Raw genomic sequence first — 18,135 nt, forward strand, 5'->3', positions numbered from 1 at the left:
GGTGGACACTACTGTAACCTTATAACACAGAAAACTTGAGATGTAAACAACAGCTTGTTTGTTTCCTTCTGTGTGGACATACACTACGCAACCACATTTTAAAAAATGAATAATCTGCATTTACTCTCTTTATCTTGGTTAAAACATGTGTACCAAGTATTTTTTCTTTTTTAATTAATTGACCATAATGTCATCCATCAATTGAATCAAATCAAGTTATCTGAATACTTAGTGAATATACAAACCAAGAAGATATCTGTGCTTCATTAAGAGCCAAACTGTGCTCAAACAAACAATATAGGTCTTTGAGAATTTGAATTCAAGTTAGAAGTGTTGAGGAGGAGAACATTTCACGGCAGTAAACCAACAGTTCTTAACCTTTTTGGCATGTGAACCCCTTTAGAAAAAATGAAACGAGGTCAAGCAGTTTAACCAAAAAGCAATTTCACATTCACATATGAAAACATTTAAGAGGCTTGAAGAGATAAAGCTAAAAAGAAAATCACCATATATCATTTTTTGTGTCCCCTTCAAAATTGATCTCAGACCCCTCCTCCGCAGCACACTGCCTACAAGAATAGGCAAGCGCAGTTGCACCGACAGCTGAAATACAGCAGGATGTAGCCTCGTTGATAACTGGGGGACTACATCGCATTCTATGAGCTCCTTCCCTCACAGTGTTCCTGCAATATAAACACACGCACAGCTCGAGTCGTCCTGAGTGTTTATACTCCCAGCGGTGACATTAACCTTTAGAGAGTCAGTGTGACAGGAGCGCTGTCTGTACCCCTCAACCAGCGCTGCACAATCGCAGAGGCCAGTGCTTAATCTCAAAGACAGATGCTGGAAACAAAAGAAAGTGACTGAGGGAGGGTCGCTGCCACATGCAAAGGACAGGAATTGAAACTTTTTTTTTTTTTTCCTAAGAAGAGACCGTCAGTATTGCCCTTCTGCTGCCTGTCACACATCCAACACCAGCTTTTTTTTTTTGCTTTTTTTTTGTTTTTTTAAATCGACTTGCCCCTTAAGGTCTGATAAGCAGCTGAGCCTCCTCCCTTCACGCCTGCTCTATCAAAGACTTTAACGACGGAAAAATGCACAATTCACCCACTGGAGGCCTTCCCCTCCCACGGACGAGCTTATTATTCAGAGTTTTGGGAGCTGCGAGAGGAAGTTGTCCCCCTTTAATGCAGTCCCACCATTTCCTCTCTTGGCCATCATCTGCTCCCACTCCTACTCTGCCTGCCTCCCTCCCTCCCTCGCCTCCCATCTGACAGCTGCAGGTGTGAAGCCGTCCTCCTCCAACTCACTCAAGAAAAGGAAACAGAAGCCAAAGCATTGGGGTTGACGTTTGTATAAAAGAAAGGAGGAAGAGCCAACTATTTAAACAACACACTGATAAGCTGCACATCATCCGTGGCTTTGAGTTTGACAATCTGAATATGTTCCTCAGCAATGTAAAGGCTAAAAGGCTTAAAGTTTAAAGGCTTCTTCAAACTTAAAGCACCTCAGTGTTCAGTCAGTCCCGCAGCCTCTTAGAAAACAAACTGAATGCAGTGTTTGTCGCCATGGTATACTGGTTGCTTCCCTTGTGTTTATGCATTACTCTCTCTGTGTTGTCAGAAGACTATCCACAGGATGTCTCACATGCACTATCGGTCAGCTGACATCACGTTTAATTCAGACCTGTGGCAGCATAAACAAGAATTTAATAGTATTTTTTCTGTTGTTTCAAACATGTCGCCTGTAAAAAACTGTCCGGGGGAAAATGGAATACCTAAATAAAAAGGTGGAGTTCCTTTGCAAAGACTGCATATTTCTGTTCGATGCAGACCTCTGCTAAGGCATCACTTCTTCCACTGAGGCCCCCGATGTGTCAAAGGCTTTCACTGTGCTCCGCGAGGCAGTGAGGACACAGAGGGCCTGTGCCGTGCCTCACAGAGGGGACTGACCAGCGAACACATCCAGATGAAATAACTCCTCTGAGCCAAAAGTGCTGCTGCTGCTGCTGCTGAGGTTTGGGAGGAAGGAACAGACAGAACCAATGAAGGGTGCTTTTCACTGTCTCTGTGGCTTCACATTGGATTCACAGCAAGGACTGGAGGAGGGAGGAAAGGAGGGAGGCAGGCAGGACTCGGGAAAGGTGATTACTGCAGATGTTTGCAGAAGATCATAAGTAACATCATCCAGTAACACAACCACTTCAAATTGTTGTCAAAACTGCAGGAGGAAGTGAACAATCTCAGACCAACACAAGCACCATGATAGACTGTTCCTCTAAACAGGTAACTTCTATCTTCCACTGGCAGCGTTGGATCGAGGAAAACTGTTCAGTGATGCCCAAAGTTGAAGTGACTTCCTCAGTTTGTTCTACAGTGGGACTCAGGACAAGCCACATTGCTGAGATATTAGTCATAGTCTCAGCAACAATGGGATAGTGAAGCACCCACAGGTGATCTGAAGCAGTTCACACCCTAGGCAATGAAGGGTAACAAAGAGGAGCAGCTACATATAAGCATCAAAAGAACTACTGAAACCCTAATTCAAAAAGGTAATTGGTTTATGGAATGTATAATTTAACACCCATCATCTTAGAAATACCTCAGACAGAGTAGTCAGACAAAAATGTGTTTATGGGAGAACATTAGAGTGACTATGAGTTTTGGAAGAGACGACAGCGAGTATTCAAGAAGCTTCTAATGTCACAGCATGGGACTGAACTGGCAGCCAACAGGTGAGCGAGCCATCAGTTCAGAGCTACACTAGCACGGTCAGTCTTGTCAGGTGTCTCGTGCCCCTGCAATCACACTCACCTTGTAGACCTTTCCAAACGCGCCGTCGCCCAGCTCGCCAATAATTTCCCACAGGTCGTTGGGATTGATGTCCCGGTGGACGTGCTCGTACTGCTTCACTTTCTTCTTGATCTCCAGAGCTGGCAGACGAAGAATTCTGCTGAATCTAGCGAGCGCCATTATTTACAATGCACGAGCCTTCAGCTTCAAAATAAAAATAAAAATAAAAACTAACAACAACTAAAAAAAAAACAAGGGCTCGGAGCTCTACTCAAAGATCGTCATGCACGCCGAGACGTGCAGTCCTTCAAAAACAAAAACAAAACAAAAAAAACACTTGTCTACCAATTTACAGTTCTTTCACTTTCCGCGTCTTGAAGAAAAGAAAAAGTAAAAAAAAAAAAAAAAGGAGAAGTGAGCTAGTTCAAAGAAGTTATTCGACTCCGTCCATTTCCATCTGTTGGTGTTGGTGTGCTGGCTCTTCAATTTAAAACATGTTATAATCCCATTCACAGGCTGCGGTGAGTGTGCTGGACGCGCGGTGACCACCTGCCGCTGCTGACACGATGGAGGAGCTGCCAGCCTGCTGCTCTGCCTGCTCGGGCGACTTGTTGCTTCAAACCGTGAGAGGAAGCCCCACCTCGTTACTCAACAGCCCGCCCCTCACTGCCGTCATGGAAATGTAGTTTCTTTGAAAAGAACAAGCCGCCGTCATTATACCACTGACGAGGTAAAAAGGACTTCATGTCCGGTTTGGGTTGCGCGCTGGGCGTGTCCTCTGACAGCAGCCGGTGTCTCCCACGGGTCAAACAGCTGGGAAATAAACACATAACGAATAACACGAAACTGCTCAACTTCTGTTGGACCCAGGTAAATGCAGTTATTCGTTCAATGTGACTTTTTTTCCCTGTTCTTTTACAATCATACTGCATCATAATGTTAATGTTATTAGTTATAGGTTGAGTTTTTATCAATGAACAACAAGAGTGAGAGTCAGGTTTATTATGGGCTACTTTAGTTTACCTTGGTTTCTTCTCTTTTCATTTAACAGCCACAAACTGGCTCGAATACCCAACTTCACCTGCACAGGCGGTGCTGTAGCGCCCTCTACGGGCACGGTCAGCCCCGCCAACTCCTACCTGTGGAGCTCGAGGAGCATGAATGTGCAAAAGCAGACAGGCTGGCAACTATGAACAGCCTGAATGAAAAAGATTTGTCATTAATCGATCAGCTGATTGAGAGAAAATGAACTGACAGAGGAATAATTGTTGAAATCATTTCTCAAGCAAACATTAAGTGTTTCCAGTTCCTGTTTTTTTTTATGTTGAACTGGAATATCTTTACAGGGCCTAGTGATTCATAGCAATTTTCACCAATTTTACTGTTCATTGGTTAGGTATCAAAAAGTTACTCCATGTCTGGTGTTGTAACCTTTTAGCCCTTGAGTTGACCGTCTCAGGAGCTTTCCAACTGTCATCTTCACCGGTATCTTTACGTTTCACTCAGCAAAGGCGTTTAAGTATAAACTAGTCTGTGAGGAATTGTCCCTTCTGTCATACTGTATTTGTATTTTCACATAATCAAGTACAACTTTTTGCTGTTTCAACTGAATCGTTTTGACCCACTTGAGGTTTTCAGCATCAGAAGTAAAGAATTAGGAACAGAAGTAAAAAGCAAAGAGGTGTTTGAACAACAGATGTGATGTAACCGTCACTTGTGTTATTTACCTCAGGCGGACTCGAATGCTTTTAGAAGAAAGGATAAGATAAAGTCTGACTAATCCATTGTTCCACATACAAATGATTGTTGTCATTAAAATGAAACTCAAACCTCATTAGTATCGATCTATGCCTTAACACAATGCTGACATTTATGGAGGATGTTGGTCTTGAATTTTTAGGCAGCGAACTTCAGCTAACCCCTCCCCCAGAGTGTTTAAATCGTTTCAGAATGAAACTCATTGACCTTCATTTACCATCTCATTTGCATTAGTGATTTTCTCCCTGAATTCTGTGGAAAGATTAGCCAAACAATTGACTGCTGAATTACAAATTATGGACAGGAAGACTGGTGGCGGTGGTGGGGGTGCTGTAATGCTTTGCTTGCTCATCAGTTTAAACGGGTTGGAAAACATAACTTTCCATGTTGAGTTTCAGAAGCATACCGTTTGGGGATATTTTTTCACGTTACTGAGAGAAGGTTTATTGTGTTTTATCAATTTTAGGGGTATTTAAACATGGCTATCATGGTTGTCTAGACTTAATACAAATACATTGAGGAAGAGAGACTGTAAATCCCCAAATGGACAATTAGTCAACAGTAAAGAAACAAGCTCATACAAGTCCATACAAGCCCATAATCCCATCCCACTAATGACCTATCATCACTGTCTGTATATATGTTTTTATTTTGTACAGTTCATATGACTATGCAAATGTCCAACTCGGTTTGGAAGCTCTGCCATGTTCATTTGAAGCACTTTCTCTTCGTTTTTAGTAAATTCGATCCATTCACACAACAATAAAAGACGGGGGCTGATGATTTAAAAATAAAAAATAAAAACAGAAATGTCCTAACAAATAGGCCTTTTTCACAGGAGATGTTTTTGACATGTGACAGTAGAAAAAGCAGAGGCTTAAACGATAAAACGAATGGTGGTTTAATTCCATTTAGCTGCTTCTGTTTCAGGGTGACCATTGTTAATGCTGTTAGTAACACCGCTGAATTCCCTGCAGTACGATGATGAAATGTCTGCCAGCATTAACTTGGCTTCATCTGCTGTATATATTCAGTGTTTTGCTTGAATCAGGGGAGTGAACTCACTAACCTGAAATTAGACCTATAGATTATATTATCGGTGGAGAAATTAGAACAATAAAATATTTTATCATATGAGGATGATATACAGTATATCAGCTTTATTGTGTCTTATAATATTTGGATGCTATAAATTATATTGTTGTGTTTGTGTTTATTGTTGTGCTTGATAAAAATATATATATATTTACCAGGGGGTGATGAAGAGCAAGGATTTTAGGGTAGATGGATTTCAATATCGGAGTGTATGTGTTGAGTAACTGTGATAACCATGATTCTATTTACAGTAGCCTATATTTGACATATATTACATCTCAACTTTACAGGAAGGAGTGAGAGATGTGAATGACATTCAACACTGAACCAAGTCCAAAATCCAATGTAAGGAGCCACTAGCAAACCTTTGTAATAAAAAAAGGTTTCACAAAATGAGAGAATATATTATGGAAGAATAGTGTGTATCCCTCCAGTAGAGTTCAGAGACCAGCATCATCATATGAAAAGAGAATTTAAAAAAAAGGCATTTTAATAGAGTTTATTATATGAAATGTTTCCTCAGTCAGAGAGATGTGGTAATCAGTGGCAATAGCACCCATTATCTTCAGAAAACAGATGATGAAAGTACACTTCTTTTAGTTACACAACCATAGTTACCATAGATCCAAACTTAACATCAGCCTTGAGTCCCAACCATTGCAGGGGCTTGCAGAATGTACAGTAGGACTGTATTGCTGTCTCTCCTCTCAGCCTGAGCAGATTGTGACTGTTGTGGTTCCAGGATCCGGTTGTGTTAGCGCTCCAGCGCAGCACAGTCAAAGATCGTGAACACCAAGTCCTAAAATAAAAAGAAAGGTGGGACAGATGTCTTTGGGTCGGGCATGTGCGAGTGAATAAGGTTTCACTCAAAATTTTAGATTTCCTTTGTTGTAAGCAGCTCAATTTCACATGGCTTCATGATCATCCACTCAATGTTTTTTATTTATATAATCTGCATCATAAACCCTGTCTAATCCTGTGAGATGACTCAGTGAGTGACCCATTAAACTCATCTCATCTGTGTCTTGTCAGACTGTTTCTGTTTCATTTTGGCTCAGTGGATAGGCTATATGTTTATTTATAGGTGACTTTAAAATATGGAATAATCTTTTTTTGAATTATCTATGGATCTATAATGGGAAGTTTGATGCAGACTGTGTACACCTGACTGCTGAATCGCAGCTTTCATGTAAATGTGACAATAAACAATCTGCGGCCCAGTGTGTGACTGAAAACAACTTGGAATGATCAGATGAATCCGGGATGAGGTTGTATCGGTGCAAAAGAAGAGGTAAGTTATGAAGCAGTGTAAGTACTATCTCACTGTTTGTGGTTATCACACAGTGACAGGTTAAAGGCTATGGCCCTGGAAAGACTAAGATGGTGATGATGGAGATCAGGGCAGGAGACAGACTACACATCTTCAGCTTTATTTCACCCCAACAAATCAAAATGCTTTGTTGTGTTAAAAGCAAAGATCCATCTACATGAAAACAAATGGACTATTTTTAATCATTAGACTCTTGCGATAAATTTGGACATGAAGGATTTATCATACTGTTAGACTTCTAGATTGTTTTGAAGATGAGAAACCGTATTTTTGAAGCTGTATCGATAGTCTACTCTAATGTAGGGAGAAATATATCACATTAATTACTCTTTTGAGACATCGGTCTGTGCTGCACTTCCCTTTCTGCCCCACCAAATATAATCGAAGGTAATTACTTCATGACAAAAATCAATTCATCTTTACGGTACAGTTTGAATCAAATTGTGTTGATCTTGTTTAGGCAGTTTGGTCTCGTCTTACCCCGTGGCATTTCTCTGACATGATGATGAGGAGCTGTCTCAGCGTGACGCCCAGCTTCCTCACGTCTCTGGTGTAAGCGCAGCGGCGCTGTCGCAGGCCCTCCACCAAGGAGATGTAGGTCCTCATTTTGTACATCACGCAACCATTCTGACAGCACGAGTAGCAATTAGTGTCCCTTCGCAAGATTTACAGAAGCTGAGGTTTGCAGTCAAAATACCCACAGACGTTAGTGTTGAAAATGTTAGGACAGCCAGATTTCTCAAAACAGAGTGGAAGAAAGAAGAAACAACAGAGAAATGTGCAGATCAGAAAACAGGTTTTTTTTGTTGATGGTTGTTATCTTTAAAAAAAAAAATGGCTATCTTTCACACACAAAAAACTCAATCTAATAACATGCTGATTCACAATAAATAGGTTTTTGTTATAACCATACTTACATGGACATCAAGGTAGAGATCTGGCATGTGTGCCATGCAGAGACTCTGGATGAACAGAACAACATGAATCAGAATGTTTCCAAATTCAAAATTGGTATCATAATCTAATGCACCTCTTATATCCATCCCAGCTCAGAGAATACTCACTTATCTCACATTATTGACCAACTAAAACATGCTCACATTCAGCCTGCTATGCTTTGATCTGATTTAATTGAAACTAAATTAAACATGAATATATATATACAGTATATCCAGGTAATAAAGGGATTAAATAACTATCTATAATGTTGTCTTTAATAGAGCATATAAAAAAAAAAACATTAAATATAACACAAAAGAAAAAAAAAAAACACAACCTGAGAGTAAAATCTACTCTCTGTGGAGCAAATGTCGACTTACAGTTTCAGGGTCCCTCTTCAAATCTGCTGCCCACTGGGTGAGCTCTCGTGCCATGCTCAGTACCTTGGTGTAGCATGTCGGTGGGTAGAAAGGGTAGCTCAGCACCAGCGGCACCAAAGATGAAACAAGCAACAAGTGGTTAAAGATCGCCATGATTCACCTGCAGCACAAGGTACTATAGCCTTTGTTTGTTTTATGTGACTAAATGCACACATGCAGCCACGTATGCATGCGGACAGATTTTAACACACCCCTCTGTTTACTCCATAGTAATTACGCAACTGCAGGGAGATGAGCGACTGTGTCAGATAAGACAGCATTTGTCCTTACAGAAGAATCAAAGCGAGGTCGAATGGATCACTGTGCTTCTTCTCCAAAACTTTTACTACTGAGACGATATAAATTAGTATTTTGCCTTATGAATATTCAGCACGATCTTTCTTAAATCACAAGAATAAATCTGGATTTGATTTTATTTACCATCACTGTATAAGCATTTTCATTGTCTGCACTTGTCAGTGCGGTACTAAATTTCTCAAAGCACCTCAACTACCACCAGCCGAATTTTCCACTTCAGTCATTTTCCTACTATTTTGTCCCGATAAACATATTAGATCGTTGGTTATTTCCTGTGTGAAAATTCCCCCTTAAAATTTCATAATTTCTATTGAAACTGAAAAAGCAAAGAGAAGCAAAACACAGCCATTAACATGAACTTTGAAGTGGGCACTAACAGATTACCAGAGTTATAATCATCATTAATCATTATACTTTATTTCATATTCATAACTTAAGTAAACATGAAGTTAATCCTGCCAATCTTGATTTTACCAATCAGGTGGATTTATGAACCCAAGAACACATGTGCAACACATTTTTAAGGTCTTTAATGTTTTAAAGAATTTTTCCGTCAGAAAATCAAACCTCAAGTGTGCAACATGTCACCTGAAATACATGCAGTTTCAATATAAAAGCTTTGATAACACCGACCCCAATACACTTATATTTGCCATAATGAATCATTTTTTGTGTTGTGGAGGAGGGTGGTACTTAACTGTTAATACTTACTGGAACACTGATCATAAAAGTGAGATTTACTGTAAATTCTATTTCCCCAAAACCCTTGCTGTAGAAATATTGGCTGCTGTCATACTGTCATCTTTTTTTCATCCACTAGATGGGGCTAATTTCACAGACGTCAACTCTTCATATACATTCTTAAAGTCCAGTCTCCATAAGCATCATGTTGAAGTTCTGCATAAATCCCTTTCTTTCAATCTTAGTCTAATATAAACTGGACTTAATTATGACTGATTCTGTTCACAGGCAAAAAAAAAACAAAAAAACACCATCACTTACAAAACTAGGACAACACATGCACACGCTGAGGCCTCCTGCATGTTAAATAGCTTCACCTGGTCCCGGCCCAGGTGTGATATGACACTGTCATCACTCATCTCGTCTAAAAGAGCGGCACACTTCCATGACGCTGCCAAACACCCAAACGGGGATTGTTCTTCTTTTGAGTGATGTTCGTTACATCTCATAGCGTGTTAAGAGTTAGAGGTCTGTCCCCCCTCCCTCTGTATGAAGATGGATGGCCCACACTGAGTGTGTCTCGGCATGACGGAGAGGCATAAAGACGAAGAAAATGTGCAGTGTGCACTGTAAGCATAACTCTGGTCCCAAAGTCCCACCACTCAGCCGTTTCTCCTCTCGACCTTGGCCTCCTCAATTAACATGGGACAGAGGTGACAAGGCAGTTCTTATAATGGATGGATGTGTTTTACAGTTAGAAGTTAATGGCTGCGGAAGTTAATGTTTGATGAGAGATTGGACTGAAATCTTCCCAAAACGCAGCAAATTCTAATGCGGCAAACACACCTTCTGATTTTTAGCGCCCTGGATATTCACCGCAGATGAATCATCGAGATGATATCGTAATGTGAAGGCACTTTTAAAATTCGTAGAGCACAATTTGAATTTGTGTGAGTTATTCACTTTCCCATATTTTTAGGTTAGGTTAGGTTACCAACTGCTGTGGAAGTTTAGCCTCAAGTATGTGAGTAATCTTACATTTGAGTTTTACTACATTATTTTAGTTGTGGCATCCAGGGCCTTTATAAAGACGTTAAGTACAGTAAATTTGGGCTACAATCACCATGCACTCATTCACTTTCTCAAGAGAATATGGACATGACACAACAAGCTGTTTGTATATGTTTGTATTAGGATTTCTTTCCTTTGTTATTATTACAACAGAGCTGCTTCATTGTCCAACTCCCTCAGTGACTGATGTGTGATTTAAAGACATTTAAGTGTATTTTGCTATAGCAGAAGCACCTACTTAAGTTTTATATGTGAATATATGAACTTTTATATCACACTAGTATTAATCAAAATTCTATTGAACCCTTTGAGATGGGTTACGGTCACTTTGTGCTATGGGCAGGTAAAATATAGGCTGTCACTTGTGATTCCTTTCATTCACGAGGTTTTCGGAAACCTATAAATCACTGTCATTATGTGTTGTCACTGACGGGTGTGGAACATTTATGATACCATATTAATATAAAGTATTAAATATAAAATAAAATGTGACACCCATTTGGGATTGTTGGCATAAAGCCGTGTGCAATCTAAAGAACTTTTTTTGCCCAGATTGTGAGGACTCAGAGATCTCCATATAGTGCATAAATCTGACCCTATTTTTGTCCATTTTGTGAGTAAAAGTAGTGCACTATTTAGTAAGTAGACAAGCAGTGTTATTTCATGTCTTAAATGTGTCAAATCCAGTATAACTACTACAAAATACAGCCATACAGGCAGAACTCTTATTTTGAAATGTTTTGATTGACTTTACTGGGGGCATTTTAGAGTGTCGAATTCACCTGAACTGTCTTTGGGGTTGTGGGAGGAAACCCGTGCTGACAAGGGGAGGAACATGAAGACTCCACACAGAAAGAGCCCGGCTGATCGGCTGTGGTCTGGCTAAGTGCTAACCACTTAGCCACCGTGTTGCCCTGTGGTATACAGCCATTGATGGTGGAAGGAGTCCGAGTTGGATGTGGACTCCTTCCCTCACCCCTCCTTGTTCTTCTTCCTCAGACCGAGCGTGTGGCAGAGTCTTTTCCAGATCGAGAGCCTCTTTTTTGTTTTTTTGGGGGTTTTTTTCTCTGGAAGTTTCTCCTCAGAGACTTCAGGCTTGGCCACAAGTTCGTGTGCCTGTAAAATAGTGAGGGACTCCTTCTGCTGCTTCAGCTCTTCCTTGGGCTGGGCAGTTTCTCTCTGGAGGGCCCAATTGATCTGTTCCTCAACCTTGAGCTTGGTTGAGGTCAGCTCCTCCCTCCAGTCTTTTTTGTCAGGCCCCTCAAACTCCTGACAGAAGACATGCTGCTCACTCCTCAGCCCATAGATCATCTCCTGGCCGTTTTATTTCCCTTTCAGCATTAAACTTTTTCTTTTTTTCTGCCTTGACTTGCTGCTGATGGGTGTCTTTTTCTTGCTGCAGCCGCGCACTCAGCTCCAGTCTCCAGGTCTGCTTCTTCAGGAGCTGGGCGGTGAGATGCTCTACCCTTTTTTTAACAGAGATTTATTCTCTTTACTCTCCGTCTCCAGCCTGGTATAGAGAGCTCTTCCTGCGCTTGGAGGTTAGCCTTCAACACCTCCACCTGGGTGTCTAGAGCTTCGTTCGCAGCCTCGCAGTCCTGCAGCTGCACGGTCGATGTGTTGGAGCCCAAGCATGATAGACTCGGCTTAAAGGTTACAGGTCACAACTTTCAGTGGTGTGAAAGTAAGACGCTAGGGGCCCCTGGACACTCCAACACAGAGACAAAAAAACAAAAAAACAAAAAGACAACAAACCATGGCATCGCTCCAGTTTTTAGTCCTTTTGTATTTGTTTTGAATCTCGTATTACATGTCTTTGCAATCATTTCATGTCTAAAACTCTCTATGTCTTTTAAGTTGTGTTGTGTCTGCCTTTGTGTGTTTTAGTGTTGTTTTTTTTCTGTGTCCTTTTGTGGTTGTTTAACTGACTTACAAAAAAGAAATGTTAAAAGTCACTTCACAAAGAGGCTCCAGTGCAGGGGGTCCATACCCAGTGGGCATGTTCAGTTCTCCATCTGTGATACTACACCAAACCAAGTGTATATATCTCTGCTCACAGGCTGCTTTAACAAAACAAAACAAAAAAAAAGAAATGCTGGTAATACTGTGTATGGTATACTGTGTTTTCCATCATTTACTAATATTAAAAGGAACATTATACTGATACCTAAGGAGATTTAAAAACAAAATCAATAACATAAAGGACAATGAGGTCAATGTAGACTTGCAATGAAACACCAGAGAGACATTAGTGCCCATTATTCTCCCTGTATAATTACTATTTCCATATATCTTGAAGGGCAATTATGAGGCAGCGGACTCAGCTCGTCTATAAAGGGACTGTAGACTGGCCCTCACCTGGTGTCCCAGTGTTGAAACAGCATTGTCGAAAATCTGTCTTGCTGAAATGCCTTTAAGCCAGGTATCAAACCAACATCACCTCTGGGGGGAGCTGTTCTAAAGCTGACCATGACCTCTGACTCTACTGTGGCAACAAAAGAGGGGAAAAAAACACTTTAATAAAGTAGGCTATAGTATTATAAAACAGTTTTATGGCGATACTTAATATAAAAATAATTGCATTAGATAATCTTTAATACTGGATGCAAGTAAAGACGCTGTGGAAATAGGCAAATAATGTGCTTGGTCATAATGGATATTGATAGGATGATCACCTGATCATTTCGGGCTAAAATTGTAAAATACAAACTTAACAGGCGCTGTATATTGAGTCTGTGGTGCGTAACTGACTTTACAGTGAACTTGTAATAATGACGTGTAGTAATAATGTCTCTCTGAATGCATTAGGGGGAATACAACTTTATGTATCATTATATATATATATATATATATATTTTTTTTTTTTTTTTTTTTTTTTGAAGATGAGTGAATTCTAACGACAGGGAACCCTCAGCGCCACAGCTACAGCACATCAGCCTCACAGCCTACGAAACGTGCCTCTCCAGACGCACGGCGGGAGCCAGCCCATTACACAGGCTGCGATGTGGAGGTCAGTCGCTCATCTCAGCAACTGGCAGAGCAGTCCCCCTCTCCCCGCCTCCTCCCCCTGAACCTCTGTTCTTCAGAAACAGTTAGTGTTTTCGCATCGCACTCCGTCGGCGCATCCCGCGAGTCACGTCTCGCTGCGTGGTCTCCCATTTTTTTTTCTTTTTTCGGGTAGCAGGTGTCCCGGTGCGTCGTCGTCCGAACACCGGACCCGGACAAGTCATGCTCTGAGCCGCACTGTTGCTCCGCTGTCGCCTCACACCTCTGCAGCAAACCTGGCTGGAAATGCTCCCGTGCTCCTGGAACCGGCTTCGTTCAGAGGTAGGTGCCCACAGTTGTCCTGCATGGATGCGGGAGGGGTTGGGGGGGGTGTTACTTTCTATTCAGCGCATGTTTCTCTCATTTGATCAGATAAGGGCTCTGAGCACAATGTCCTCTGCGGGGAGCTCAGCAATGCGGCTTCCCGCACTACTTTTTGAATATTTCATTCAACCCAAGAGGGATATCCAGATTCGCTGGGGTGACCTTATCATGCAGTCTGAGAATGACATCCATGAGACGGGTTTCCCCCGAGCGGATTGAGTGTTGCCATATAATGACTGAAGTTTGCCTATTTAACCCAGAAATGCACCTCATGACTCAGTTCAGTGTTGCTGTGGGCCAAAGCCGTCGCTCAGTTTAAAACGATGTTCCAGCTCACTTGACCTCAGTAAAGCTGCAACATGAATAACTTGAATAAACTTACTTTATGCCACCTCATCCTCCCTGTCGACACCAGGATGAGGCTATATTACAAGAATATGTTGGAAGAAGCACACATGATGTAATGACATGACTGTACGCTTCAGTAAATCTCCATATTCAGGCTTACATGTTTCATGATGCAGCAGTCTTTTATTTATTTATATTTTTGTCTGCTGCTTGTGGAATAAAATTTTGCAGCCTAAACTCATGAACTCTCATGTCCTGAAGAGGGCAGCCTGAGGGATTCCATTCAGAGTATAGGACGTAACACCAGCAAACTATAAATCAAAAGCCTCCAATTTTGTGGTTCCTAATGGGAAAACGGATCCTACCCATTCATCACTCATGTGCGGTAGATGCTGCTCCTGTGGGATCCTGTTCTGATTAAAATATAAGGATTTAATAATTGATAATGGACAGATGAAAGAAAGACAGGAGGAAGAAGACCTATGGAAAAGTAGTGAAGAAAGGCATTTTTCCCCTTGAAATGAATGTAACTGCTCTCCTGCTATTATTGCAGACCATTTAAGTTTTCAAGCAATGTTTTTTTTTTCTGTTTTTGATCTAAGAAATTTTGGCATTGATCTTTCCATTGATCATTAGATGCTGTTCATGTCTCAGAAGCTCTTTTTAACTTTTTTTTTCTCCTCTCCTTCCCTCCTTCCCTCTCTCTGTCCTTCCTTCCCCTCACTGTGCCGGTGGTGTTGTGTTTTCCTGCCTCCCCCTCACAGGTTAGACTCTCAGTCAACAGAGGGCCACAGCCACAAACACATCACCCACCCTCCTCCTGGCTGGCAAGAGTCGTCCGTCTGCCTGCGCTCGTTTAAACGGCAGTGAGGACAGACAGAGCTGAGCAGTTCAGCACGTGAGACTGTGTTTGTGCCTGTGTGCGTGTGTGTGTGTGTGTGTGTGTATGTTTGTGTGTAAGGGGCTAGTGTTGACCAGGCTATGAGTGTGTCTCAGAGGGAGAGCCGTTCGATGCTGAGTTGAGCAGAGGGAGCACAACAGGAGAAAACTGTAAGAGGAGCAGTCATGGGGCTCGGACAGTCCAGCAAGGCTCCGGTCACCGATGACACGGACGAGGGTGAGTGTTGAAAACAAACCAAAATCCTTAATGTGACGACTCTTCTTTTTCGTTTGTCTGTACTTTTGTGACTCAAACAGGGGAAAGTGGTTAAAAGGAACTTGAAATGACACAAGTTGTGAGCGGCGTTTAACACATTGTCCACCTTTTTCTGCAGCCATATCGATGTGCCAAGCTATTCTTATTACCTGAAAAGACTGAGTGCACTTCCAGTAGCTGGTTAGATTGATGTAATGCTAATTAGGTTTGTCATTAGTCATTCTTAGCGATGCTACAGAGGAACACCCCTTTGCTGTAGCCACAGTTTGTCATTGATGTGGCCGCAGCGTTGGATATTAATGCAAAAGGTAGTTGAGGGAACAGAAAAGAACAGAATAGAAAGTTGTTTTCCTGAAACCCAAAAGATATTCATGGAACTCTTCAGGACATCTTTCTTGAATTTTGACTTTGTTGTTAAAAGTCTTTATATTTACGATGAATGAAATTTTGCTTGAATCTTGCCAAACTATTATCTTATGAATTTTTTCAGACTGATTGCCATCAAGGTCAGCATTGGCATTGAGTTATTATTTTGATTGGCAAAGCTCTCGGTTTGAATTTATTTCTCGTTTTCTTTGTGACCTGAGTAGATAATACAATGTGAATTTATTGATCTGTGTCAGTCTCTGAAATTATTTCCTTTCTGGCTGCGCCCCAAGCACCTCAAATAAGTCAGAGTTATATGAGTCAGTGATTTAGTCAGAAGTGAAGTGGCTTTCCTGGGTTTTTCCTCAACTGTAGATTTGAATCTTTTTATAAAGTTGACATGTAATATCTATTTTCGACTGAGCTCATTTGACGGGATAATACTCCATTAATTGTCATTAGAATTTTTTTTTTTTTTTTTTTTTTACAATTTGTTTGTGTGCCGAGAAATGAATTTTCATCATCGTGTGACAAACCAAGATTGTTTTTTCACCCCGACTGTGTCAAATTACTGCATGGCATCCTCTAATGAAATCCATATCTGTGGCATTCTCTTTTTTTTTTTTTTTTACTGGAGGCAACCTCTATCAAAGAGGAAATCATTATTCGTGGTTAACCTTCCAGCTTAGTCATCTACCGTGCTGTTCTGGAAATGTCACTCACAACAGAGCTTCTCTGAACTCGGAGTTAATGGAACAGTGCACCTTCTCTCTCACAAAACAGCGTGGGCGATTTCACCGAGGGCAGGGGGAATAATAAACACAGAGGTGCATCGTTTTGAATGAGAGAAAAATAAATAAATAAATAAAAAAATTTCCAGCTCACTGGAAACAAAGTAATCCCCTCGCTGATGAAACTCACGTCAGAGACAGGCAGGGCTCTCCCTTTTGAGGTCGGAGTAACCAGAAGGGTGTTCCTTGACGTTGTTGTTATTGTTTGACATTATACTGCAGAGTGGCTATTACACATATAAATCCCCTGACTGCTCTATACGTAGTCCAGAGATACCTGGGAAACACAGCGCACGATCGGGGGAGAGAGGGGCACAGGCAGGGATGTGATGAGGAGAGATAATTGGAGCCTGAGACAGAAAAGTAAAAGGTGGAAATATTCAACGCTTGGTTTACTTTGTAGATTGTTGCACTTCACACGATAACAACCATCAAATGAAAAAAAATCCAGACTGCATGCAAAGAAATAAAGTAATCATCGAGATGAAACCGAAAAGAGGAACCCAAAGTAGTTTTTTTTTGTTGTTGTTATTTTTAACATGGATCGTTGACATGGAAACTGTTGCTCGCAATGTGAATACATCTCTTGTTCTGCTGACAATCTTCGATTTTACTGTTATGATGAAGGTTAGTGGTCACTGCATGTTGACTATACATCATGCACAGTCCTTTGAGTGGCAATAAAGATGCAAATTGAGTTTTCCTGTTTATACTCCAGGACTGCAAAGGTCGCCGCAAGGTGGTATTGTCTACAAAAGTGGAAATTTATGTTTGTTTGTTAATGCAACAGATGTGACATTTTAAAAAATATATTATTAATGTAAGTAAATGCTATGAGGTTGGCTCTTGTACTTTTCATCCGTAGTTGCTGTGCAGCTGAAAACCAAGAGTTGTAAATATAGTTGGGGGTGAAGTTATGAAGAACATTTTAAATGTTCACAGATCCCTTTTCATTTTCAGATTCCATTGCGGTCGAACAGTATAGCGCCACCATCAGGCCAGACTTGCAAAATATTTCTCTCTCGAACATATTTTATACACAGAGTATCTCAATTGCCAAAGCAACATGGCTTTTCTGCAGGATTCAACCTTTTCACTACGACACACAGTTGGTGCATTTCCATTAACCAGCTTAATGCGCAATTTGAAATTGCAAACTTAAAAAACGGAAAAACAATGTATACGCTTGCATGAGGTGGTTTTTCACACTATTCAACAAAGCAATGTTTGGAAAATTAAAAAATAATATTGAAATGGAAATACTTTTTTTTTTGCATTCAAGTCACGGCGCCTGCCGAATCATGTGCCGGGAAGCCAGTTCTATTCAATTCAATTCAATTTCTATTCTTTCTTCTTCTGTGATGTTTGTCAGAGGACAAACTGTTGCACGCTATAGATAAAAAACAACTGAGACATAAATTTATCTAAATTCATCTAAAGCGGGTGAAAAAAAAATTGTGATTAATTTTCCAAATAATTGCATGCATATTTAATTTTTCTAATTTCTAAGAATGAGAATTTATTTGGAGAATACATTCTCAGACTGTTTTCTTAGCCGGCATCAGTGCGGAGACAGATGCATGTTTTACAGTTCATACTCAACCCGTATTAGTTGATTTACAGAGAGGTGTGTGCATGAAGGTGAACTCTGTCAAGACATGTTTATCTCCTCAGAGAATGATGCGTGTCCCTTATGTGCCGC

At 40.9% G+C, this 18,135-nt stretch overlaps 3 protein-coding genes across 3 annotated transcripts in view; 1 reads left to right on the forward strand and 2 right to left on the reverse strand.

Moving 5' to 3' along the window:
- stk10 (serine/threonine kinase 10) overlaps window positions 1-3,365 on the reverse strand; it is a 41,482-nt gene extending 38,117 nt beyond the window's left edge. The window contains exon 1 of the mRNA XM_023429450.2: window positions 2,814-3,365. Coding sequence (XP_023285218.1) covers window positions 2,814-2,972 — 159 coding nt within the window. The 5' untranslated portion in view covers window positions 2,973-3,365. The remainder of the gene's footprint in view (window positions 1-2,813) is intronic.
- A 2,764-nt stretch (window positions 3,366-6,129) lies between these two features.
- cytl1 (cytokine like 1) lies at window positions 6,130-8,469 on the reverse strand. Its single transcript, XM_023429384.2, has 4 exons — window positions 8,295-8,469; window positions 7,893-7,937; window positions 7,456-7,602; window positions 6,130-6,444 (listed from the first exon to the last, which is right to left on the reverse strand). Exons 1-4 carry the CDS (start codon window positions 8,445-8,447, stop codon window positions 6,400-6,402), a joined length of 390 nt encoding a protein of 129 aa, XP_023285152.1. The 5' UTR covers window positions 8,448-8,469; the 3' UTR covers window positions 6,130-6,399.
- A 4,900-nt stretch (window positions 8,470-13,369) lies between these two features.
- stk32a (serine/threonine kinase 32A) overlaps window positions 13,370-18,135 on the forward strand; it is a 63,205-nt gene continuing 58,439 nt past the window's right edge. Inside the window, exons 1-2 of the mRNA XM_023429348.2 lie at window positions 13,370-13,730; window positions 14,885-15,237. Coding sequence (XP_023285116.1) covers window positions 15,186-15,237 — 52 coding nt within the window. The 5' untranslated portion in view covers window positions 13,370-13,730; window positions 14,885-15,185. The remainder of the gene's footprint in view (window positions 13,731-14,884; window positions 15,238-18,135) is intronic.

The sequence above is a fragment of the Seriola lalandi genome, unplaced genomic scaffold, assembly GCF_002814215.2.
Source record: "Seriola lalandi dorsalis isolate HSWRI2012SDOR001 ecotype SW California unplaced genomic scaffold, Sedor1 jcf7180002054893, whole genome shotgun sequence".
NCBI lineage: Eukaryota > Metazoa > Chordata > Actinopteri > Carangiformes > Carangidae > Seriola > Seriola lalandi.